Source organism: Podarcis filfolensis, assembly GCF_964270895.1.
Source record: "Podarcis filfolensis genome assembly, chromosome: 13".
Lineage (NCBI taxonomy): Eukaryota > Metazoa > Chordata > Lepidosauria > Squamata > Lacertidae > Podarcis > Podarcis filfolensis.
The window spans coordinates 36,730,553-36,755,772 of NC_139615.1; the positions used below are offsets into that span (position 1 = coordinate 36,730,553).

Sequence of the window (25,220 nt, forward strand, 5' to 3'; positions counted from 1 at the left end):
GTGAGTGTGAAAGACCAAATTGAACTGGAGAGAAGAGTTTTGATTTTTAATAAATCCTTCTTTTCTTCCGGAGAGCTCAGGCTTGCATGCGTCGCTCTTCCCCATCCCATTTTAAAGCAACCCTTTGAGTGTCAGGGGACTTGGCTGTTTTTGCACAATAGCAGGAACCGTGAAGTTGAAATTTCAGCAGCATAACCCGTAAGAGTCCATAATATATTTTTTTCTCCCCATAATGGTGCCTATTCTTGAAGAGGGTGAATTGCTATTTACTATTATTATGAATTTTTATACCATTTAATGCCAAAGCAGGCTTCTGGGCAGTTTTACGAGGAGAAAAAGCGGTTACACAAACAAGGGACACGCACACATTTAAAACACACTGCTTCTCTCCCAAAGAATGCTGAGAACTGTAGTTTAGCCCCGTCCCAGAGCTACAACTCCCAACGCCTGCAAACTACATTTCCCAGGATTCTTTGGGAGCAAGCCGTTCGCTTGCAAGGATATGTTGTGCGCGCAGTGACACAGCCAGCGTTTTTTGGAGACGGATCCACGGGAAATCCTCGACATTATCCTAGGGAGCCACCGAATCGCCGCTTTCCTCCGTGACTGGGGGAAAAATATGCAATGGCCCTTCAGGATTGCGACTTGCTCCCAATACCACTGCGCACACGAGGAGCTCTCCTCTCCCTCTCCGGGATATTCCGGTGCGCGCAGATCACGGCTCCTTGCGCTGGCCGGGAAGGTGGGGAGGCGCCTGCCAGAGAAGGGGTGGTTTCCCAGGCTGGAAAGGGAAGTGACGCCTAGCAAGGGTTCCCGGAAGCGCCTTGATCCTGTGTGCGAGACAGTGTTTTCCCTTTTTTTGGATACCCAAGCGGAGAGGTTGCAGGAGAGCCAGAAAAGACAGGTAAAAGTCGGGGCTGCGACGCACGAGAGGTGGCCGCGAGGTCCGGGACGGATCCGTGGGGTGGGGGCCGGGATCGGGGCCGCCGGACACGCACACCCGCAAGTGCGTGGGTCTCCCCCGCGAGAAAGTGCCAACATCTGGCGAAGAGAGAACCCCCCCTTTTCACCCACCCCCGCACCCCGGGGGCTCGGCGCGGGCAGTCGATCTCAGCGGTTTGCTGCGCCATCGCTTGCAAGGTTTGCTCGGAGGCAACTTCCGCCGTGTCCAGAGGGGCTTTATACTTAGGATCGCAGACTCGCTGAGAGGGGCGAGCACCGAGGGTTCCTAATGATGGCACTTGCGCAGCAAGGATCTCGGGCGGGGGGCACAGGAGTAGCCGGGATTTATGTTAGGGGGCGGCCGGACACCCACCTGTCATCATCATCCTCTGTCTGGCACTGCCCAGCAGATTCGGAATGAAATGTCTCAGCAACAACAGTTGTTTTGACATACTTTCTTTTGACCCCAAGCGCTCAGAAAAATCTGTCAAAACCTTCCTACAGTTTCTACTTTTTATTTACTAGATTTACGCCCCCCCCAGCTATCCCCAAGGGTGGGGGCTGCCTCACTTCCAAGGAGGGTAATGGCATCTGGGGGAGAATAGGCTTCGCCTTTTCAGTTTGATCCGCAAGAGACCACCTGCCCCTGTTTGAGACCCCCCACCACCAGCAAGCACACTGAGGAAGTGGAAAGAAGAGACGTCAATTTGTTGTTGTTGTTGTTGTCTAGTCGTGTCCGACTCATCGTGACCCCATGGACCCCAGAGCACACCAGGCACTCCTGTCTTCCACTGCCTCCCGCAGCTTGGTCAAACTCATGTTCGTAGCCTCGAGAACACTTTCCAACCATCTCGTCCTCTGTCGTCCCCTTCTCCAGGGTCTTTTCCAGGGAGTCTTCTCTTCTCATGAGGTGGCCAAAGTATTGGAGCCTCAGCTTCAGGATCTGTCCTTCCAGTGAGCACTCAGGGCTGATTTCCTTATAAGTCCTCAGAGGCCCTGGAGAGAAACAGAGAGTTGCTGTGGGGAATGGCAGAGCCTTTGAAAGCTATGCCCAGGGCCGTAGGCAATTGGAACCTGCTCTGGTTTGTGGCGTTGGAACAAAATGCCATGCTGAGTAGCAGCTCAGTGGTGAAGAGGCTGAGCTATGAATCTGGGAGTTCCTGCTTCGAGTCTCGCCTCTGCCACAAAGCCGCTTTACGCAAGCCCCCACCACCTGGAATACTGGGTATGGGTTGGAAGGAATAAGTTTGGAACTGCAACACCGTGTTGCAGTGTGAACTGCAACTTCTGTCCAGGATGTCGGCCATCTTCCAGGATAAGAAATTGAACGCCCTCACCCCAACATTTGTCCCTTCAACACACCCCAGCCAGTCAGCATTTCACAGCCATTGAGCACACACGGTCTTCTTTGGCCTGTTGTGATTCCCGCCCCCCCCCCTTCTAAAGATGTTCCTGCACTTCTGCAAAGCTTGGAATTCCCTTAAATTTACTCATACCTCCCTCTTCTGCCATTTTGACTCACCTCTGAACTCACAGGGGATGGCGATATGATACGATACAATATCTTTATTGTCATTGTCCCATACAGAACAATGAAATTGAAAAATCTACATAAGACATTCAAAAACTCCTAAAAACTCTGAAGCCCCATTTTAAATTACAATATACTCCTATAGAGACTCCTTATGCTACGTTTATTGCATTTGGGTAGAACTGTTTCTCAGGCGGCTAGTCCTAGTCTTTATAACCCTGTACCTTCTTCCAGAAGGCAGAAGCTGAAAGAGATCATTTCTGGGGTGCGCACTATCCTGCGCTATCTCTGCAGCTGTATTGCTGAGTTTCCTTACAGCTGGGGTAGCCAACTTTGTGCCCTCCAGATGGCACACTCCGGCTCCCATCAGTCCCAGCCAGCGTGACCAATGGCCAGGGATGATGGGAGTTGTAGTTCAGAAACAGCTGGCATGTACCATATTTGCAACCCCTGCCTTGTGCATATTTCTTGAGATTGTCGGGATCTCCATAGCTAGCTCAGAACTTTGTGTACGTCGTTTAACATAGCCCAGTTGGTAGAGCATGAGGCTCTCAATCCCAGGGTTGTGTGTTTGAGTCCTACATTGGGCAAAAAGATTGCCGCATCGCAGGGAGTTGGACCAGATGACCCTTCCAACTCTACATTTCGGAAAATGTAAATGGCTAGTGTGTCAAACTGGAGGAGGAAGAGGGATTTTCCCTCTTTCGTCCATCATGTATAGAACGCACAGGAGAATGAGGGGGATATGTTAATACCTGTCTCCTCTTTCCCTTTCAGGTTGCATCCTGCCCCCAGGTCTGTTGTTTGGCCGACTGCCCCTCCTCCCCACTGCCGTGCTTCTGCCCCATAAGCCCTGCCATGTGGCTGTCAAATAGCTGAGTCTCTTCCCCACTGTGGGGAGAAAGGTGAGTTTTAAGGGCAAGTCTGTATTTTCTCATTGTACGTGGGGAAAAGTGGGTGGGAAATGTTTCAATGTGTGTGTGCGTCACAGAGAGAACACACATGTGTGTGTATATATCAGTGAAAAGCTGTAAAAGATTTGAGTGAAACAGGAGGAGAGAGGAAACATCATGGACAGGGAAATATGGGACCAAAAGGCAGTCAGAGCAGTCCTAACTATAGGAAGGTGGTGTATCTTAGGCCAGTGTAAGTTAACCTGTTGTAAATTCTGTTCAGGAACCTCTGGGGGGGAGGCTGCTACCAGCTGAGCCAGCAGGCGAGTGTGGACTCAAGCGTTGAGGATTGGGTCCTTTTAGGTTGCATGGCCAAGTTGAACAGGCGTTAAGTCTCTCCTTGCATTGCCTCACCCCCACAACGCCCCTGGAACACCCCTTTTCAGGGACTCACGCTGACATAAGTTGCAGTGGAGTGAGGGACTTACGATTCAGCTGGACTCTGACTGAGCTGGAAAAGCCCAAGGTTTGTCGAATCCAAACTCGTTTAATCTCAGCTAAGAAAAGAGAAGTGGAACGAAAGGATGGGCAAGTTGCATAGGGTACAGAGAGGTCAAAATGCATCACCTCTCTTCCCTTATAAATAATATACCTTCTGACGTTGTGCTGACCATTTTGGGGAGAAGGCTCCAGAAGTGTGTGAAGAAGACTGAGAAGCCCATGTTAGGTATTGCAGGGAACAGCCTTCTCCCATTGTTGCCTCCCAGTAACTGAAGCTCCACAAATATATATGGAGCATGGAGGCTTCATTCAACCATCAGAGCCCAGAGATGTAAATTTGTTTTCCATGAATTTGTGCAAATCCTCTTTTAGAGCTGTCTAAACTAGTAGCCATCTTTGCATCTTGACGCAGCAGTCTCCCTACCTTCATTTTAGGAGAAGTTGAATGCAGAAGTACCTTCTTTAATCCCTCTTGGATCGATGGTTTTTAAAGTGCGTAGGGTGACCCAGAGTTTGAATTTATGGGTGATGGACATCAGCATGGCAGGAGAGAGGACTGGCCCTACCATTGGGCAGAGAAATATGGCCTCAGGTGGCTTCTTTTGGGTGTCATGTAAAGAGATCAAATGTATTGTTGTTGTGCTTTTTGCTCCCAGGAAGAAGCCCCTATGGGATTTTCTGCCTCAGGTATCTAATAATTTGGCCGGCCTTGGGCTGCTGTGGCCTTTGACTCAGAGACAGAAGTTGGTTTAATTTCCTGTGCCACTTCAGGCAGCAAAATGCCTTGGGCTGGCCTTCGTAGGAGCTAGCAGGTGTAGGCCAGAAGAGGCCCTTCGTTCCCTCCTTGAATGTAGGAAGATAACGGGAAGCAGGTGCTGTATTTGGACAGCTCTTTTGCCACCCCTTCAGAAATAAATGGCAGGAGGACCAAATTGCAGCACCCCCAAATTTCCCCCATCAAGTTAAATCACCTCCTCCCTGCCCCTGCCCCTCCAAGATGCAACATGAGGAAATGCTGCTTTTCTCCCTTTTCCATGGAAATGGAGGAGAAATGAGGAAGCAGGCTGATGGAGGACTACATTGGCACTATCCATGTTTAAAAGTGTCGTAGCACATTAATCAGCCTTGGGTTTCCCCACAAAGAACTCTCAGAACTGTGGTTTGCTAAGGGTGATGAAAATGGTTAGGAGACCCCCTATTGCCCTCCCCTGCCGCAGATACAATTCCCAGAATTCCCTATAAAGAGAGACTTGAGTATTAAACCACTCTAAAAATTTGAGCTCTGAGGAGGGGAATTGGGGGTTGCTCAAGAGTTACACCACCTTTGTGAAACTTGCTGGTTAACTGTTGCTAAAGAGAGGTGCAGAAGGTCCCTGGTTCAGGAGGACTGGGAATCTCCCCTACTTGAAAGCCCAGAGAGTTGCTGTCGGTCAGAGCAGGATACACTGAGGTAGATGGACCTGTGGTTTAACTTGGTATAAGGCCGTTTCTTACATTGGCTGAACCGCCTCTGTTTGTCTGCCTGATTCCAGGGCTGGCTATGCAATGCTGCTGTGGCTGACACCCTGAGATGGCCAAAACGGGCACCAATGAACTTCAGTTACCACTGGGTAAGCCACCTACTGAAACCTACTCACCACTTGCCTACCCCTCCCCACCGCCAGACAGCCCACTACTCCTGAATGGACAACAGCTTTTTAAAGAAAACAATATAACTCTTTGGTTTTTCTTCACTTCCTTGCCTCATTCTCCATTGCTATTCTTTCTCCCCCTCCCCCCAAAAAACACCCCCCCACACACAGAAGATGGGGAGCCCGCTTCTCAGGTCAAAGACGAGTGGTCAAAGGAAAAGCCAGAGTCTCAGAGCACTGTGAAAATCGAGGTGGTTTGCACAGACGATGGAGAGAGCTCTACGCACAGTGCGGGTGAGTTTGAGAAGAATGTAGACGGCTTTGTATTTCTTTAATTGAATTTTTTTGGCTGTTGATTCCTGCATTGAATTGCAGGGGGTTGGACGAGATGATCCTTCCAACTATGTATTTCTGTGATTCTGTGGTCCTTCTATTCCTTAAGGCCTTTACAAATGTGAGTTTAACAATCGCTCAGTGTCAGCAAATAATAATGCCAGCGCCTTTTTACTTCAGCCTCCGGTTCTGAAGTTGGCTTGTTGGAACCAAACATAGCAATAATAATGATAAATAATAATAATTTTATTATTTATACCCCGCCCATCCACATGGATTTCCCCAGCCATTCTGTGCAGCTCGCGGCAGAATAATAAAAACATGATAAAACATCAAACATTAAAAGACTTCCCTAAACAGGACTGCCTTCAGATGTATCCTAAAAGTCAGATAGTTGTTTATTTCCTTGACATCTGAAGGGAGGGTGTTCCACAGGGGAGGGCACCACTACCGAGAAGGCCTTCTGCCTGGTTAATGTAAACCACGGTTTCCTGGGTCAGACAACACAACAAAACTGTGGTTAGCCAAACACGGAAGTGAAAGAGCGCAAACTCCACCCTTCAGCCAAGTGGGAGGAGGAAGGCAACAGGTGAGCCTGTGAGGAGGTGAGCCTGGCTCACAACTCTATAAATAAACCAAGAATGGGGAGCCTGCAGCCCTCCAGTTGGTGCCAGGCTACAGCTCACGTCATCATCCCTGGCCATGCCAGCAGGGACTTATGGGAGCAGAAGTTGGGCAGATCATAGTTTAGCATGGTGCCCAATGCAGACATTGTAACCAAGAAGCCAGGGCAGGTCACAGTCTTCTCTTAAGCCATTTTTCTTCCTCCTGCAGCTGAGGAGCCGACCCGCAAACGCAAGAAGGGCCCTGCCCCCAAGATGCTGGGTGATGAAGTGTGCAGCGTGTGCGGGGACAAAGCCTCGGGATTCCACTACAACGTCCTCAGCTGCGAGGGTTGCAAGGGCTTCTTCCGGCGCAGCGTCATCAAGGGGGCGCAGTATACCTGCAAGGGCAGTGGGCAGTGCCACATGGACATGTACATGCGCCGGAAGTGCCAGGAGTGCCGCTTGAAGAAGTGCCGGCAGGCGGGGATGCGAGAGGAATGTGAGTAGTCGGCGAGAAGAGGCACGGCTGAGATCTGGCTTGGGCGAAAGGGGCAAAATGGAATTTGTTGGCTTGCTTTGTTTTCTTTTTTAAGCAGGCCCAGGGAGGAAGCCTGCTGGACTCCAACTCCCATCAGCCCCAGCCAGCATGGATAATGGTGATGGATGATGGGAGTTGGAGTCCGGCAAAAGTCTGGAGGGCCAGAGGTTCCCCAGCCCTGTTTTAAATATTTTATATCCCACCTTTCCACTACTGTAGACTTCAGCGTAGTTTACAACTTCCAGATTATTATTATTATTATTATTATTATTATTATTATTATTACAATTTATATACCACCCTTCATCAAAAGATCCCAGGGTGATTTGCAACATTAAAAATGCATTACAGAACATCAGTGATAAAAACATAAAAAAACCATTATGGCAGACAGACAAATAATAAAATAGTTACCGTATTTTTTGCTCTATAAGATGCACCTGACCATAAGACGCACCTAGTTTTTAGAGGAGGAAAACAAGGGAAAAAAATACTCTGAATCAAATGTTGTTGAATAGGCTTTGCATGGCGATCCCTGAAGCCAGAACAGCAAGAGGGATTGCTGCGCAGCTCTCCCTTTTGCTGTTCTGGCTTCAGCAATAGCTGCGCAGCCTGCGTTCGCTTCATAAGACGCACACACATTTCCCCTTACTTTTTAGGAGGGAAAAAGTGTGTCTTATAGAGCGAAAAATACAGTAATAGCAGTTCTCTTCCCCCACACTTTCACAGGCCATCAGATTATTTAATAGCCATAGGCCTGGGCAAAGAGGAATGCTTTTGCCTGGCCCCTAAAGATATGTAATTCTGGCGCCAGACGAGCTTCTCTGTGGAGAGCATTCCGCAGTCGGGGAGCCACCACAGAGAAGGCCTGTTCTCTTGTTGCCACCCTCCAAACCTCTCTGCGATGGGGGACATAGAGAAGGGCCTCAGATGACAGGCAGACGGTCCGGTTCAGTTTGTACGGGAAGAGGTGACACTTAAGGTATCCTTAAGGTTAAAGGCTGTATCCAAGCTTAGCCATTATCAGAGCCATTCAAGTCAATCAGCATTATTCTTAGGTTTGTATCCCACCTCTCCTCCCCAAGGAGCCCAGGGCGGCAAACAGATGCACGATTGTAAAACAATTAAAACATTCTAAAAACAATCACAATTAGAAAACATCCCAAAGCAGTTGATGGTTAAAAATGTGCTTCCGTCCAACAATCTTGGGGTGGCTAGGAACAGTATTCCTCAGTCACCAAACGCCGGGGTAAACAGGAATGTTTTCAGATTCCTCCCGAAAGTGAATAGTGATGGAGACAGGCGCAACTCACCAGAGAGGGCATTCCACAAGCAGGGGGCCACCGTTGAAAGGCATCACCAATTGGGCGGCCCAGTGGCAGCACAGCCAACAAGGCCCACGTGACAAACTTAGGTCCATTAACTTCACTAGTTTCTGCTCTGAGTAGAACTGGTCGTCAGTAATTCTTGGCAACTCTTGTTCATGTTCTGATGTGCTCCCTCTAGAGAGAGGGATACAGAGATTTATGGCATTATGCAATGCTGTCACCCAAGATAACTGGGGGTGGGGGGTGGGATGGGGGTTCGGTGAGCCCTTGACCTCCTCCGCAGCTGAGGAGAGAGATGGGAGCTCATCTTCCTTGTGCTACATTTCAGAGGTGCTCAAAAAGCAGGAAGAAGTCCCACAGCTCTCCAAAGATCAGTGCAACACGAGGGCGAACTGCTGCCATTCTTCTGTGGTTCTGAAACCAGCCCGTCCTCACAGAATCTGCCTTTTCTAAGCCCAGGGGAAGGCGGGGCTGCGCTTTCGCCGGAGCGAAAGTGCATCTGTAGATCCATGATCCCAGCAATACATCATACAGTGGTACCTCAGGTTACAGACGCTTCAGTTTACAGACTCTGCTAACCCAGAAATAGTACCTCGGGTTAAGAACTTTACCTCAGGATGAGAACAGAAATCATGCAGTGGCGGCACAGCAGCAGCGGGAGGCCCCATTAGCTAAAGTGGTACCTCAGGTTAAGAACAGTTTCAGGTTAAGAATGGGCCTCCAGAACAAATTAAGTTCTTAACCCGAGGTACCACTGTAAATTGCTGGCGACAAACAACTTGTGGGAAAAAAAGAAGATTTAAAACAGGCTTCCTCATATTCGGCCCTCCAGATGTTTTGAGACTACAGTTCCCATCATCCCTGACCACTAGTCCTGCTAGCTAGGGATCATGGGAGTTGTAGGCCAAAAACATCTGGAGGGCCGAGTTTGAGGAAGCCTGATTTAAAATAATACAGAGCAGGGAGGGGGGAATCTGTAACCTTCAAGATATGTTGCTAAACTACAACTCCCATCAGGTGCGCTAGCCCCCGCAGATGCCCAGGGCTGCGCGACGTGCTACGTGGAACTTTGTGGGTGCCCGGCCCCTTCTTTGAAAATTTGTGGGTGACCGGGCACCCATGGCCCCCCACATAGATGGCGCCTGTGGCTCCCATCATCCGTGATCATTGGCCATGCTGGCTGGGGCACATGGGATCTGGAGTCTGAGCCACACAGAAACCAGCAATGTGGTTACCAAAAAAACGCACTTCTAAAAGCAGTTCATGTTAATTAGAGAGTTGGACAAATAGGGAAGATGTGTCATCGTGTCTAAACGTTAGTAATGTTGCAGGAGGCAGAGTTCAGGGAGACATTTCACAGCCAGAGACTTCAGGGGATGAGTCAGAGGTTGAGTCAGAGAATTGGGGATGCTGATAATAATAAATTTTAATAATAATAATAAATTTTATTTATACCCTGCCCTCCCCAGCCAAGACCGGGCTCAGGGTGGCTAACAACCAATAATAAAAACAAGTTGATTAAAATACAACTTAAAAAACACGATTAAAATACAACATTAAACATTAAAATGCAGGCCCTTCACAGGAGGAGAAAGGAAAAAAGAAAGAGGGGGAGGGAATCAAATTGATTCTAAGCCAAAGGCCAGGCAGAACAACTCAGTCTTACAGGCCCTGCGGAAAGAAATCAGACCCCACAGGGCCCTGGTCTCATGAGACAGAGCGTTCCACCAGGCTGGAGCCAGTGTTGAAAAGGCCCTGGCTGTGGTTGAGGCTAATCATATTCCTTAGGGCCCGGGACCTCTAGGGTGTTGCTATTTATGGACCTTGAGGTCCTCTGTGGGGCATACTGGGATGTAGCAGGAACAACTGAGATGTCTCCCTGTGATCCCACCCAATCTCAATAACTCCTCCCCTCTCCTTCTCTCTAGGTGTTTTGTCGGAAGAGCAGATCCGTAAGAAGAAGATCCGGAAACAGCAGGAGGGAGAAGGGGCGTCGGGAGGTGAGGGGGGTGGAGGCGAGGTTCTCCGAGTACCGCCTCTGCCCTGCGACCCCTCTTTGCCCCAGCCCGAACCAGCTCCCCTCACGCCCCAGCAGGAGGGCATGATCCGGCAGCTGGTAGCAGCGCAACAGCAGTGCAACAAGAGGAGCTTCAGTGACCAGCCCAAAGTCACGGTAATCGAAGACGATATTAGCAATGGGAGTGTTGTTGTTGTTGTTTAGTCATTTAGTCGTGTCCGACTCTTCGTGACCCCATGGACCAGAGCACGTCAGGCACTTCTGTCTTCCACTGCCTCCTGCAGTTTAGTCAAACTCATGCTGGTAGCTTCGAGAACACTGTCCAACCATCTCGTCCTCTGTCGTCCCCTTCTCCTTGTGCCCTCCATCTTTCCCAACATCAGGGTCTTTTCCAGGGAGTCTTCTCTTCTCATGAGGTGGCCATAGTATTGGAGCCTCAGCTTCAGGATCTGTCCTTCCAGTGAGCACTCAGGGCTGATTTCCTTAAGAATGGATAGGTTTTATCGTCTTGCAGTCCATGGGATTCTCAAGAGTCTTCTCCAGCACCATAATTCAAAAGCATCAATTCTTTGGCGATGGGAGTATGGGCGTGCAAATTATGTGAAGTTCAGCTCTCGTTTGTATCTTGTCCCAGCTCAGGTGCTCCAGAAATGCCTGACTTTATTAGATAGATAGATAATTTATTACGGTCGGAGACAAGCTTATAAAACACACGTGGGGGTACAATCCCAGAAGAAGGAAAACAAACATTTAAAACAATGTACAACAGTAAATTTAAAATTTATAAATGCGATAAGCATATAGACACTTAAAACTTTAAGATAAGCTACCGCAGGGAGCTGACCCAGAGTCACCCATGGAACCGAGTTTGGGGATTTTCTTAACAAACTAGTTTGAGTCGGGGGATGGTCTGTGCCTACAGATCTGTACACAGAATCTGGCGACCATCCGGGTCATCTTATGATCTTTGCCTAACAGGAAAAGGTCAAATTTTTGCTTTTCCGGGAGGTCTGCGAGCCTCACCAGCAGGGGATCAATGGTCTCACTACGTGCCTCTTCATAAAAGGGACATCTAAAGAACAAATGCTCTGGGCTTCCTATATCCCCCAATAAACAGGCGCAAAGTCTCTGAGCATATGGGACTTTTTAAAAGGATCCTTCCGGGACTGGCGAGGGCAGAGCCGAGCTTCTGGCGAGCGTAAAAGCCCTTCTTGCATTTTTGGATACAAGAAAGAAGAGATATGCTGCCGGTGCGGCTATATCTCTCTCCATTTCTCCAATTTTATAGTCTGGGCACCTTGGGCAGTCCTGTTGTCTCTCGGTGTCTGTGATTCTTTGCCTGACCGTAGCTTTTGCCTGGCCCAACCCCAGACTTAGAAGGGCTTGAACCTTACTTTATTATTTCTAGCCTGGTTCTGCTCTTGAAACCTTGAACGTTGCACTTGACTCCTTCATGTAAGCCTTGTAAGGTGCACCACTAAGCGCCACTGCATCTTCCAGAGAGCCCCAGAGTCCTGAGAAAGTGGAGGCCGCTATATGCTGTTCCAGGGGCTTCTTCCAATAGCTGAATGCAGCACTAAACCATGGTTGCTTCTCAGCCTTTTGGCTAAGATCAAGCCTGGGTACGAGTTGAGGTTTTCAGGACTAGCTACAACATGACTTGAAGTTGTGTGCACACACACACCATCCTCTGGGACATCCACAAAGAGGAGATTAACCACCGTTTAGTGTTATATTTAAAACCTAAACAGCGGTTAGCCTTAACTATAGTCTGTGAAAACAGGCCAACTTCATAAACCATGGTTTGCAGCAGATTTTGTTTCCGCTAACCATAGTTACGGCTAACCATGGCTTGTCTTTGTTTGGACATCACTGCAAGCTACAGTTAGTCTAAAATGGGGGCAACGACTCCTTTTGGCTACTCTGGACAAAATGGGGGAGCATGCGAATTTGAGGCTCATCGTGGCTTATGCCCATAACTTGCAAATGCAACCTCTGTGTCAGTCTGGGACAGGAACATGGCTTATACTAGTCAGGGGAAGATTGAGGTAGTTCAGAAGCCTTCATAAATTGATAGGGCAGGGGCAGTATAAGCACTCAAAGCTGCATTTCATGCTTCCTGTCACGCATACATGCCCACACAGATCCCTGGCCCTCTTTTCATATGCATGTACCTCCCCATAGACGAGGCTTGTATTTTACAGCTTGCCTGGTCGCCACAGGCGAGCAAAATTCCCATGCATGAGAAGGTGCATGAGAAGGACTCCCATCAGCTCATTGTTTCTGTGCTTGCTGCAGCACAAGGCAAGTCTCTTCCTCCCCAGCCAGCCCAGAAATTTGGCAGACTGGTCCCAGCAAAGGAAAAATGGATACAAAAACTTATGGAATGTGCAGAAATGGCGACTCTTACCAGAAGAATAAAAAATCAAGGTAGCAAACTTTTTATAAAAAGAACGGAAATGGTTTATTGAATATTTGCAGATAAATTGCAAACAGATAAGAACATTGGCAGGATTACAGTATTGTGATAACCTGCAGTTTCATAGAGGTATACAGTGGTACCTCAGGTTGCGAACGGGATCCGTTCCGGAGCCCCGTTCACAACATGAGCAGAACGCAACCCGCGTCTGTGCGTGCCGCGATTCGCCGCTTCTGCACATGCGCGTGACGTCATTTTGAGCGTCTGCACATGCGCAAGCGGTGAAACCCAGAAATAACCCTTTCCGGTACTTCTGGGTCGCTGCAGGACGCAACCTGAAGAGATTTAACCTGAAGCAAACGTAACAAGAGGTATGACTGTATATTTAAAGAAGATGAAGAAATGAGCAAATGAAGTTAATTTGGATAAGCAGAAGATATTAAAAATAAATTTAAGGAACCGCAGAAAGAGGAGGAAGGAAGTCAAGTTTGGAAATGTCAAAATGATTGTAAAATCTGTGAAATGTATAAACCTGAAAAGTATAAAAAAGAAATTCAGCAGGCTGAAAGAAAGGGGATGAATCACTCTATTCCTCCCTGCTCCACTAGTCAGCTTGGTGGAAGGCCAATTTTTTAATTTTATTTTTAACCAGCCTGCTAAGACACTAGTTGCTGGCATTTCCATGCCGGTTGCTGAGTTGGCAGTTTCTTCTTCTCCACAGTCAGCATGGAAGTGCAGCAACAAACATCTATACATTGCTGGCTTGCAACTTCTGTGGTTTTATTTCTAAGGCTGCCGCCCATCTCCCAGACGCTCCCGTACACCCTGTCTGTGGAATGTCCCCCTTTCCCCAATCTTTTCCAGCTCCAGCTACAATGCATTCTTCCCCTGCAAATCCAGTCGCCTGTCCCAGGGCAGACTCCCGCCCCCTCATTGCTCACCGACACATGATGACTGGTGCTTTTCAATTGCCTGCACCAAAGCAAGGTTATAAAAGAGATTGGGTGGTGTGGGGGAGGAGAATGAGAAGCAGACACTTCTCTGTTTCCCAGCAGCCCTTTCTGCCCCGTACTTTTGCAAAGAAAGTGGAGAGGGCTGTCAGGGTGGGGAAGCCTTCTGGCAATGGAAGCAGGGCTGTGAGTTTCAAGGAGGGCGGATCTGGGCTCTCTCAGAAAGACGTCATCCTTCGTTAAAGGATGGATGCAGGAGCATGTGGTAAACATGTCAACTTCTGCACCCATTTTCGCTGGTTCTAGAGACATCGGAACGGGCTCTGTAGCTGGTCTTCCTTACCCCAACACAACACAAATAAACGTGTTCAAATGGGAATGCAGTGGTACCTTGGGTTAAGTACAGTGGTACCTCAGGTTACAGACGCTTCAGGTTACAGACTCCACTAACCCAGAAATAGTACCTCGGGTTAAGAACTTTGCTTCAGGATGAGAACAGAAATCGTGCAGCGGCGGTGCAGCGGCAGTAGGAGGCCCCATTAGCTAAAGTGGTGCTTCAGGTTAAGAACAGTTTCAGGTTAAGAACGGACCTCCAGAACGAATTAAGTTCTTAACCCGAGGTACCACTGTACTTACACTGTACTCTTTCTCTCTCTTCCTCCTGCCCCTGCCTGCCTGCTACTCACCAGCCCTGGCCTATGGGCAGCGACCCCAACAGCCGGGAAGCACGGCAACAGCGCTTCGCCCATTTCACAGAGCTGGCCATCATCTCGGTGCAGGAGATTGTGGACTTTGCCAAGCAGGTTCCTGGCTTCCTACAGCTGTCGCGGGAGGACCAGATCGCGCTGCTCAAAGCCTCCACCATTGAGGTGAGCAAGAGCGGGGTAGAGCGTCTCCTGCTTCTCCCGACTCGTCACTTACGAATTATATGGCCGCGATCCTAACCGTATCTGCTCAGAAGTAAGTCCTGCTGAATTCACTGGGGTCTGCTCCCAGGTAAGTGGGGTCAGGACTGCAGCATTAGCATCTTAAGCCAGCTAGAAACATTGTTTCCGGTCCCGTAAGTTTTGGTTCAATTTACCTAGCTGAAGAGGCTTGGAAGAACCGGCAGATCCGACAGCAGTGAAGAACCGGGAAGTAGAATCTTGGTAGGGGAGCCAGTGATTTTAATGCTAAAGTCTGCAGCTTCAGTTCCCGGCATTTGTCGGTAAAAAGGGTGGCTTAATCGATGGTGCAAATGAGTTTCCTGGCTTTACTGACGGCCTCGGTCCAGTATACCTGAAGGAGCGTCTCCACCTCCATCGTTCTGCCCGGACACTGAGGTCCAGCGCCGAGGGCCTTCTGGCGGTTCCCTCGCTACGAGAAGCCAAGTTACAGGGAACCAGGCAGAGGGCCTTCTCGGTAGTGGCACCCACCCTGTGGAACGCCTCCCATCAGATGTCAAAGAGAAAAACCACTACCAGACTTTTAGAAGACATCTGAAGGCAGCCCTGTTTAGGGAAGCTTTTAATGTTTAATAGGTTCTTGTATTTTAGTGTTTTGTTGGAAGCCGCCCAGAGTGGCTAGGGAAACCCAGCCAGGTGGGTGGGGTATAAATACTAAATTATTATTAGTAGTAGTAGTAGTATTATTATTAAACCCTGGAGAGTCACTGCAATCCGACGAGATGCTATAGGGACAGATCTTCTGCTTTTAATATGCAGCAGTTTCCTTTATTCCTAATCCAGTGGCAGCAGGCCTGCTTCCAGAGACAAACAAGGCCTGAAATTCTACTGTGAAAGCAACTTGAGGGTAATTGCAGTGTGGGGAAGAAAAATGAGCACAAGACAAGAGGCTGGATTTCTCACTGGTGATTGTTTTAGATTTAGCATGATGTAGGTTGCGATGCTCACGTGATTGAATCCGGGGGTGGAGGTGGGCGTCGAAATCCAGCATTTCAGGGAGAATGGTTCTGTCTTAGCGCTAAAATGTTAGCTTTCCGAATGCATTGATTTATTATTATTATTATTTTGGTGGAGCACAATTCAGTCCAATGAATCTGAAGTGGTCCAGTCCCTACATGTGTTTACCGGCTCAGTGAATGTCTTAAAGTTATTGTGGGAACAGAATGCCTGGATCTAGATTTGCTCTAAACCATAGTTTAGCATAACAGGGATAAACTTCACTGCGTCTTGAATCTATGAGCTCCCCCTTCACCCCCTCCTCCTCCGGCACAGCCACAAAGAGGAGTTTGGAAGCCATTGCTTTTGCTTTTGCTAAACCACAGTGTCATGCTGGCCCAAACAGTAATGAATATTAATTTCGATTTGTTTGAAAGAAGCCAGATTCAAACCGTAGTTAAAATTAACCGCAATATAGGGTTAAAGGTAAAGGTAAAGGGACCCCTGACCATTAGGTCCAGTCACGGACGACTCTGGGGTTGCGGCGCTCATCTCGCTTTATTGGCCGAGGGAGCCGGCGTACAGCTTCCGAGTCACGTGGCCAGCATGACTAAGCCGCTTCTGGCGAACCAGAGCAGCGCATGGAAACACCGTTTACCTTCCCGCCGGAGCGGTACCTATTTATCTACTTGCACTTTGACGTGCTTTCGAACTGCTAGGTTGGCAGGAGCAGGGACCGAGCAACGGGAGCTCACCCTGTCGCGGGGATTCGAACCGCCGACCTTCTGATCGGCAAGTCCTAGGCTCTGTGGTTTAACCCACAGCGCCACCGATGGCACAATAAACTGTAGCTATGAAAAACAGGAGCTTCCCAACTCCTTGCAGACGCACTAGAGGATTGCCATGCTAAACAATGGTCTAACGCCACCAATGTGAATCACAGTTTGTGTTTGATATGTATTTCCACTGTTCTTATTGTGTTGATTCCAGACCGAGATGGTGGAACACAGGTCCCATTGAATCAATTAAAATCAAGTCATTACTAACGTAGTTCCCACTGAAATAAATGGGACCGAAGTTTCACTAACTCAAGCCGCCTTCACACCTTACCTTGAAGGGTCTATGATACCACTTGCAACAGTCATGGCTTCCCGCATAGGATTCTGGGAGCTGTAGTTTGTAAAGGGTGCTGAGGGTTGTTAGGAGACCTCCATTCTCCTCACAGAGCTACAGTTCTCAAGAGCAGTTTAACAATCAATCCCACTTACCAGGGAACTGACTCTACCTTGGGATCCCAGGTGGTTGTTGGACTACAACTCCCATCATCCTTAGCTGGAAAGACCAGCGGTCATGGATGATGGGTGCTGTAGTTCAAGAACATCTGAGGACCCAAGGTTGAGAAAGGCTGCTCTCGCCACTTCATCACACTGGAAATGTGGGAAACGATGAAGGAAGGAAGGGAATGGGTTTAACTTAGGGCAGGAAAGGGGGGAAAAGGTGCCTGGAACTTATGTGGCCTAGTCAGTTAGTCCATATATGTCTGTGCCATGTATGCTGGACAATTTTTTTCCAAGAGAGGGGTACAACTTCACCCCCTGCTCTGCCTCCACAGATCATGCTTTTGGAGACGGCAAGACGCTACAACCACGAGACCCAGTGCATCACGTTTCTTAAGGATTTCACCTACAGCAAGGACGACTTTCACCGTGCAGGTGAGGTGGGAAAGGAGAAGGTATGTGTGGGCTGTGAGGGGCTCCTTCCAGAAAATTCTCCCCGTTGGAGTGGCAGGCCAGAAGAATACCAAGAACCAGGAAGGAAGATCAATGCCTTTTGAGGGTGTATGTGAGCGTTTCTGTCCTACTTCACAGATCAAGGACACACCCAGACCTCCGGTCAGATTAAGCTCACACCGACAAACTCTGTTTTTGTGTGTTGTTGTGTCAAACTGTCTCCAGAACAGCTGCCTCTGCTCAAGAAAGAGCTTCTTTCTAAAGAAAAGTATGTTACACCTTTTGCTTTTTTGCCCTTGTTTTTACTTTGCCAGGGGGTCATAAATAAGCACAGCGAGGGGTTGGGGAGCCCTAGCAGTTGCCGCATCCAGGCTCTTGCCACACACAAGGCTCATTCCTCTCGCTAGATGTGGAAATGACAGGGCATCGCAGCACCCGGCATGTTTGAACAGAGTTGCAACTCCCCTCCCGAAAGAATCTCTTGCTAGCACTGATTTTGCAGTGAGATTAGCAAATCTTTGGCAGACTCTGGCCAAGTACAGAAGTCGTATCTTGAACGGAAAGGTAGCAGGTGCATTTCTTCTCCTTCCAATTTTTTTGGGTAGATTTGAAAGTTGAAGGGTTTTTTTGTGGGGGTGGGGGACAGTAGGACTTCTTTTGTTTTTTTAAGAAGGCAGTTTGAGGATTTTCATATGCATTCAAGGTTACACATTTGTCTGGCCTGGAGCAACAAGAGTTGGTCTGCTTTTCAGGTGATTCACGCCATTAATTCCTTTGCGTATCAACAATTATCTACTTACAAGTCAGGTGAAAGGACAGCCTAAGGATGGCTGTGTTGCCACGGCATGTTTGACAAGAGTTTACATTCCTTTTTAGCCTTCTTTCGTTCTGCAGCAGTGGGCCTGACAAGGGGGCAGTACCACTAAGAGATCTGGAATCCAGTCGGTTCCCTTACTAGGGTTGATTTGAGTTCATCTCGTATTTTGTATTTTTTTAAAGCAAATAAAGGGTGTGTCTATCTCAGACCCTCTGGCTTGGCTTCTCTCTGTTCTGCCTGTTCAATGTGCAGTTTGTTATGCATCACACTCTCGGGAGGTCCTTTTCTGCCAGAGGGGAACAAATATGTAAATATGGCTTCACAATCTCCATGCTTCCTGTCTCTGCTTGTAGTTTGTTTCTGGCGAGGATTTGCTTGCCCTGCTTTCCCAGATGGTTTCCCAGGCACAAGTCTGGCTTCATCTGCACTATACATTTAAAGCAGTATCATACCACTTTAAACAGTCTCTCCCCAAGGAATCCTGGGAAGTTTAGTCCTGAGAGTTGTTAGGAGACCCTCTACTCCCCTCACAGAGCTACAATTCCTAGAGTGGTTTAACCACCAATCCCAGGGAACTCTAGGAATTGTAGCTCTGTGAGGGGCTTCCCTTACTATTGCTTTTCTTTGTCCCAGAGCTAGCAAAGTGCCGTGCTCAGGATTTTGTGCAGGGCTTTTCGGGTGGTGCTGCTGATCAGCAGTGCCTTTTTTGCAGTGGCTCCCATTTGTGGAATGCTCTCCCCAGGGAGGTTCAGCTGGCTCCTTCATTATGCAGTCGTACCTTGGATCCCAAACGCCTTGCAAGTCAAATGTTTTGGCTCCTGAATGCTGCAAACCCGGAAGTGACTGTTCCGGTTTGCGAACTATTTTTGGAAGCTGAACATCCAACAGGGCTTCCACAGCTTCCAATCAGAAGCCACAGTTTGGTTTCCAAACGTTTTGGAAGTCAAGCGGACTTCTGGAATGGATTCCGTTCAACTTCCAAGGTATGACTGTACATCTTAAGGCGCCAGGCAAAAGCATTCCTCTTCAGCCAGGCCATCTCCTTCTCCTCCTTCTTCCCCTTCCCCTCCTCCTCCTCCTCCTCCTCCTCCTTCACCTTCTTCTTCCTACCCCGCCCATCTGGCTGGGTTCCCTGTAGCTTCACTTCTTGCCGTGAGGGAACCAGGCAGAAGGCCCTCGGAGCTAGATCTCCGTGTCCGGGCTGAACAATGGGGGTAGAGATGCTCCTTCAGGTATACAGGCCCTGATTGACAACCGATGCTCTTTTAAATGTGTTGTGGGAGAGGGGGTTACAGTCAAAACTCAGTTTTCGAACGTCTTGACTGCCGAACGTTTCGCAAGCCAAACGCCGAAAACCCGGAAGTGAATGCTTCCATTTTTGAACGCGCCTCGGAAGTCGAACAACTTCCAAAGCGCGTTTCTCAATTTTCCCCGTTGAACTTGCTGACAGCCTTTGATACTTGGTTTTCGAACATTTTGGAAGTTGAACAGATTTCCGGAATGGGTTGCGTTTGAAAACCAAGGTTACACTGTATTGGTTTGTTTTTGTTCTTGTATATATTTTGTGTTTTTATATTGCAATTTTATGTGGTGAACTGCCCTGAGATCTATGGATGAAGGGCAGTGTACAAATTTAATCAACAACAACAACACCACCTTTAGTCCCGGCCATGTCTTTACCTGCCTCACACCTGACAGTGACATCAGCTATAGACCAGGGGGCTGTGGCTCAGTCAGAATGGCTTTGCAGGCGAATTGGGGGCGAATGGTGGGCCTAATTTGGCCTGGTGAAACCAAAGGACAATATATGTCTCTGTGTGGCCATGAGCAAGGTGTGTTCTCTTTCCCTGACGCTCCGGCTTTCGTTTCCTTCCTCCTCGTTTTACCATCAGGTCTGCAGGTAGAGTTCATCAACCCCATCTTTGAGTTCTCTCGGGCCATGCGGCAGCTGCAGCTGGATGACGCCGAATACGCCCTCCTCATCGCTATCAACATCTTCTCAGCCGACCGGCCCAACGTGCAGGACCACGGTCTGGTGGAAGCTCTGCAACAGCCCTACATTGAGGCCCTCAGCTCTTATATCCGCCTCCACCGCCCACAGGTGTCCGGGGGGCATGGGGGCATGCGTGGGGGAGTGGGGCAATGAATGCGCAGGGCGGGTGGTGAAGTCGCTGTGATGGGAAATCGTTTGAGCAGGCAAAGAGGCAAAAAATATTTGGACGCCTCTCAGAATTTGTACTTGGGCTGCGGCCAAGCGCTGGTGAGACACCCGCTAGTTCCCCTGCTGGGTTCAAGAGAGATTCCTAATCCTGAAACCTTTACGTCTCCTGCACAGTGGGAAGAAAAAAACCATAATTTAAGTCACCTCCTCCTCCCCAGAGAAAGGAATAGTAAGGAATGGAAAATAGCATTGGGCCCTAAAATTGAGGTTACAGGGGAATAGGAGGAGGAGCTGCCTTGATGCACTGGTCCATTTAGCTGAGTACAGTGGTACCTCGGGCTACATACGCTTCAGGTTACAGACTCCGCTAACCCAGAAATAGTGCTTCAGGTTAAGAACTTTGCTTCAGGGTGAGAACAGAAATTGTGCTCCGGCGGTGCGGCAGCAGCAGGAGGCCCCATTAGCTAAAGTGGTGCTTCAGGTTAAGAACAGTTTCAGGTTAAGTACGGACCTCCGGAACGAATTAAGTACTTAACCTGAGGTACAACTGTACTGTCTATTCTGACTGGCGTCAGCTCTCCAGAGTTTCAGAAGGGAGCTTTTCTCAGCCCTGCCTGAGTGGGAATGAACCTGAAATAATAATAATAATAATAATAATAATAATAATAATAATAATAATAATAATAATAAATTTATTTATACCCCGCCCATCTGGCTGGGCTTCCCCAGCCACTCTGGGCGGCTCCCAACAGAATATTAAAAAACACAATAAAACTTCAAACATTAAAAACTTCCCTAAACAGGGCTGCCTTCAGATGTCTTCTAAAAGTCAGATAATTGTTTATTTCCTTGACATCTGATGGGAGGGTGCCACTACCAAGAAGGCCCTCTGCCTGGTTCCCTGTAACCTCACTTCTCGCAGTGAGGGAACCGCCAGAAGGCCCTCGGAGCTGGACCTCGGTGTCTCTATTACATCTCCATCCGCTAGGTGTCTTAGATAGCCCTTCCAAATGTGAGTGGCGGGGTGCCTGACCAACCCTTGTGTTTTCCCCTCCTCTGGCTTTTTCAGGACCACCTGATGTTTCCGCGCATGTTGATGAAACTGGTCAGCCTACGGACCTTGAGCAGCGTACACTCTGAGCAGGTCTTCGCTCTGCGTCTTCAAGACAAGAAACTTCCGCCGCTTCTCTCTGAGATCTGGGATGTACACGAGTAGACATTTTTTTTTTGGTGGGAGGGGACAGATGGGGGAGCGTACAGACGTCTCTCTCTCTCTCTGTGTTTCTCTTTTTCTCTCTTAACGCACGTATTCCTTTTCTTGGAATCCTTCTACGGACTCTTTTGAACCTCAGCATTAGGACTTGTAACTGATGGACTCATCCCACCAGAGGAACTGCATCGAGGGGGTTAACTAAGCACTTTTTTCCCGTCTCGCCCCCTCCCCAACCCCCATCTACTTGTACTTCCTACAGAGCTTGCCTCCCCCGCTTCTGGTTTTGGGGAGGTGTCGGTCACATTTGTGCTTCTGGGGTGCGTAGGGGAAAGATGCAAGGGGGCTGCCCCCTCCCCACAAAGACTCATTTCTCCTGCTCTTGAAGAATGAACACACACACCCGCCCCACGTGATATTCTAGGTGTGCCCCACTGGGGAGGGGGTGGCCTGGTATGGGGGGCTATGCCCAGAAAAAATAAAAAATAAATCCGATCATGACAAACCAAGCATCTGGCCTGGTGTTGACGGTATGTGTGAATGGAAAGAGATTAATAATAATAATAATATTTTTACTATTTGCACCCTGCTCACCTAGGCAGCTTCTAACACATATAAAAATGTAACATCAAACATTAAAAACTTCCCGATACAGGGCTGCCTTCAGGTGTCTTCTAAAGCTTGTGTAGTTCTTTATCTCCTTGACATCTGATGGGTGTTTCAACAGGGAGGGTGCCACTACCAAGAAGGCCCTCTGCCTGGTTCCCTGTAACTTCACTTCTCGCAGTGAGGAAACAGCCGCAAGGCCCTCAGAGCTGGACCTCAGTGTCTGGGCTGAACAGCTGGAGTGGAGGTGCTCCTTCAGGTATACAGGGCCGAGACCGTTTAGGGCTTTAAAGTTTTGGCCTACAGCTTTGAGGGATAGGTTGAGAGCAGAAGCCCAGACCAATTCAGAAAGTAGGGATGGGAGACATTACTAATGGCTTTAAGAGAAAATTAGATCAGTTTGTGGAGGAGAAAGCTTAAGTTCTACCTCCACTATTGGAGACGGTATGCCTCTGAATACCAGTATCTGGGAAACACAAGCCAGGAGAGAGCATTGTTGAACTTAGGTCTTCTTTGCAGACTTTGAATCTGGTTGGTCAGTGTGAGAATAGGATGCTGGCCTAGATGGACCTTTGGTCTGATCCAACAGGGTTCTCCCTGTGTTGTTATTAAGAAATATTTGAGGCCTGTAGGCCAAAGAGGATTAGAGCCTGCCTTGGTGGTGGTGGGTGTATGTCCTCCAGAGCAGTAGCAGGTTTTCTGGCAGCTATAAGTTGATGTAGAGAATGTATATGTTAGTGCAGAGTGGAGTCTTGGACGAGTGAGATTCTGGCTGAAATCCTCACTCAGTTATGAAGCTCACTTGGTGGGCCAGTAATTTCTCTCAGTGTGAGCTTCCTCACAAGTTTGTTGCGAAGGTGCAATAGATGGAGAAAGAGAGGATTATCTCCAACTCTTGAGTTCTTTAGAGAAGAGACAAGATAAAAACTGAAATGGGATCCAGAAGTCCTAGATTTCTCAAAAAACGAAAACAAAACTTGAGTGATAAAGCTCTTAGCTTATTGGAATGGCCTTGGAGCCAGTGGGTTTGGGCCAGATTAATGATCCATCTTTAAACATACTTACTAGGGAGTAAAGGTAAAAAGACCCCTGACCATTAGGTCCAGTCATGACCGACTCTGGGGTTGTGGTGCTCATCTCGCTTTATTGGCCGAGGGAGCCGGCGTACAGCTTCCAGGTCATGTGGCCAGCATGACTAAGCCGCTTCTGGCAAACCAGAGCAGCACACGGAAATGCCATTTACCTTCCCGCTGGAGCGGTACCTATTTATCTACTTGAACTTTTTGATGTGCTTTTGAACTGCTAGGTTGGCAGGAGCTGGGACTGAACAACGGGAGCTCACCCTGTCTCAGGGATTCGAACTGCCGACCTTCTGATCGGCAAGTCCTAGGATCTGTGGTTTAACCCACAGTGCCAGCCGCGTCCCATTAAATTCAGTAAGATTTACCTGAGTAAACGTGTTTAGGATTGCATTACAGTCATACCTTGGAAGTCGAACGGAATCCATTCCAGTAGTCCGTTCAACTTCCAAGACGTTCAGAAACCAAAGCGTGGCTTCTGATTGGCTGCAGGAAGCTCCTGCAGCCAATTGGAAGCCACGCCAGATGTTCAGCTTCCGAAAATCATTCAAAAACCAGAACACTCACTTTCGGTTTTCGATCGTTCGGGAGCCGAAATGTCCGAGTTCCAAGGCGTTTGGCAGCCAAGGTACGATGTAATTTAGTTGAGCCCTAATGATTTCCATGGAACTCAAGTTTATGTCTTGACTAAGGCCACATCTGCACCATGCATCTAAACCACTAGCAGGCCACTTTAATCGCAATGGATTCCCCCAAAGAATTATGGGAGAGTTTGTTAATGGCGCTGGGATTAATGCACAGTGTTACAGTTCCCTGAGTTCCCTGAGGATAAGGATTGATTGTTAAACCACTCTGAGAATTGCAGTTCTCTGAGGGGGAATAGGGGAGTTTCCTAACAACTCTCAGCTCCCTTTCAAACTATAGTTCCCAGGATTCAAGGGAGGGAGCAGAGAAGTGCCATGACTGTTAATGTGGCATTAGGTAAAGGTAAAGGGACCCCTCACTGACTCTGGGGTTGCGGCGCTCATCTCTCTCTATTGGCTGAGGGAGCTGGCATACAGCTTCATGTGGCCAGCATGACTTAAGCCGCTTCTGGCAAACCAGAGCAGCACACAGAAACGGCGTTTACCTTCCCGCCGAAGCGGTACCTATTTATCTACTTGCACTTTGACGTGCTTTCGAACTGCTAGGTTGGCAGGAGCAGGGACCAAGCAACGGGAGCTCACTCCGTCGCGGGGATTCGAACCGCCGACCTTCTGATCGGCAAGTCCTAGGCTCTGTGGTTTAACCCACAGTGCCACCCGCGTCCCCTAATGTGGCATTATAGTGCTTTAAATGTATGATGCGGTTGCAGCCTTTCATATTGCATATGTTTTAGTGGAACGTACTTTTCCCCATACCCCAAAGCTAAGCTAAATCCAAACCAGAATCACTTGATCACTGTTTAAGTGTTCTCCAAATCTCCAGGCTCTCAAATCACCCCTGCTGTTCCCATCCTGGAACTCCCCAGCTGGCCTGGGAGTTTGGGGAATTCCACTTCCTGGCTCTAACAGTGACCACTAGAAGGCACTCAAACTCCACAGTTTTTTACCAAGTCTATTGGGTTCGCATGGAGGAAGCAGCTGGGATTTCCCCCAACTCTCTAGCGGGTGCATTATTTTGTGCTAATAATTTACAACTGTTGCCAATGTAAGTGGAAAAGAAATGCCCCTAGAATTTCAGGCAGGCAGCATCTGTTCGTCTTCTGAAAAAATGAGATCAGGCTTCTAGGCTCAGCAATTTATGCAAGTAAAATACCAGTTTTCCCCCCTAAAGTTGCCCAATTATTTAGAACCTTTTGAGAAAGTTTTCTGCAGAATATGGAATTACTATTTGGGGGAAAGGGGATGATTTGATGCACACAGGGAATATATGGTTTTCTCTGTTAGTGGTGGGTTTAGTTATTTCCTTTCATTTTGCAAACTTTTGCCTCCAGGGTTTAAAATGGGGGTGGCTCACTTGCGATCCTCCAGAAATTGCTAGACTACAGCTTCCGGTGCCACTGGTCAT

At 48.4% G+C, this 25,220-nt stretch overlaps 1 protein-coding gene across 2 annotated transcripts; it reads left to right on the forward strand.

Moving 5' to 3' along the window:
- Positions 1-523: 523 nt before the first annotated feature.
- Positions 524-21,995, forward strand: NR1H2 (nuclear receptor subfamily 1 group H member 2). 2 transcript variants are annotated; one of them, XM_083583285.1, is made up of 10 exons: positions 524-904; positions 3,251-3,378; positions 5,400-5,477; positions 5,673-5,792; positions 6,666-6,935; positions 10,231-10,475; positions 14,378-14,557; positions 17,181-17,280; positions 20,008-20,216; positions 21,346-21,995. In XM_083583285.1, the coding sequence occupies exons 3-10, from the start codon at positions 5,438-5,440 to the stop codon at positions 21,490-21,492; spliced, it is 1,311 nt and encodes a 436-aa protein (XP_083439411.1). In that variant the 5' UTR covers positions 524-904; positions 3,251-3,378; positions 5,400-5,437; the 3' UTR covers positions 21,493-21,995. The 2 variants fall into 2 exon arrangements, with proteins under 2 accessions (XP_083439411.1, XP_083439410.1); XM_083583284.1 differs by having other exon boundaries at positions 747-904; positions 5,670-5,792.
- The last annotated feature ends 3,225 nt before the right edge of the window (positions 21,996-25,220 follow it).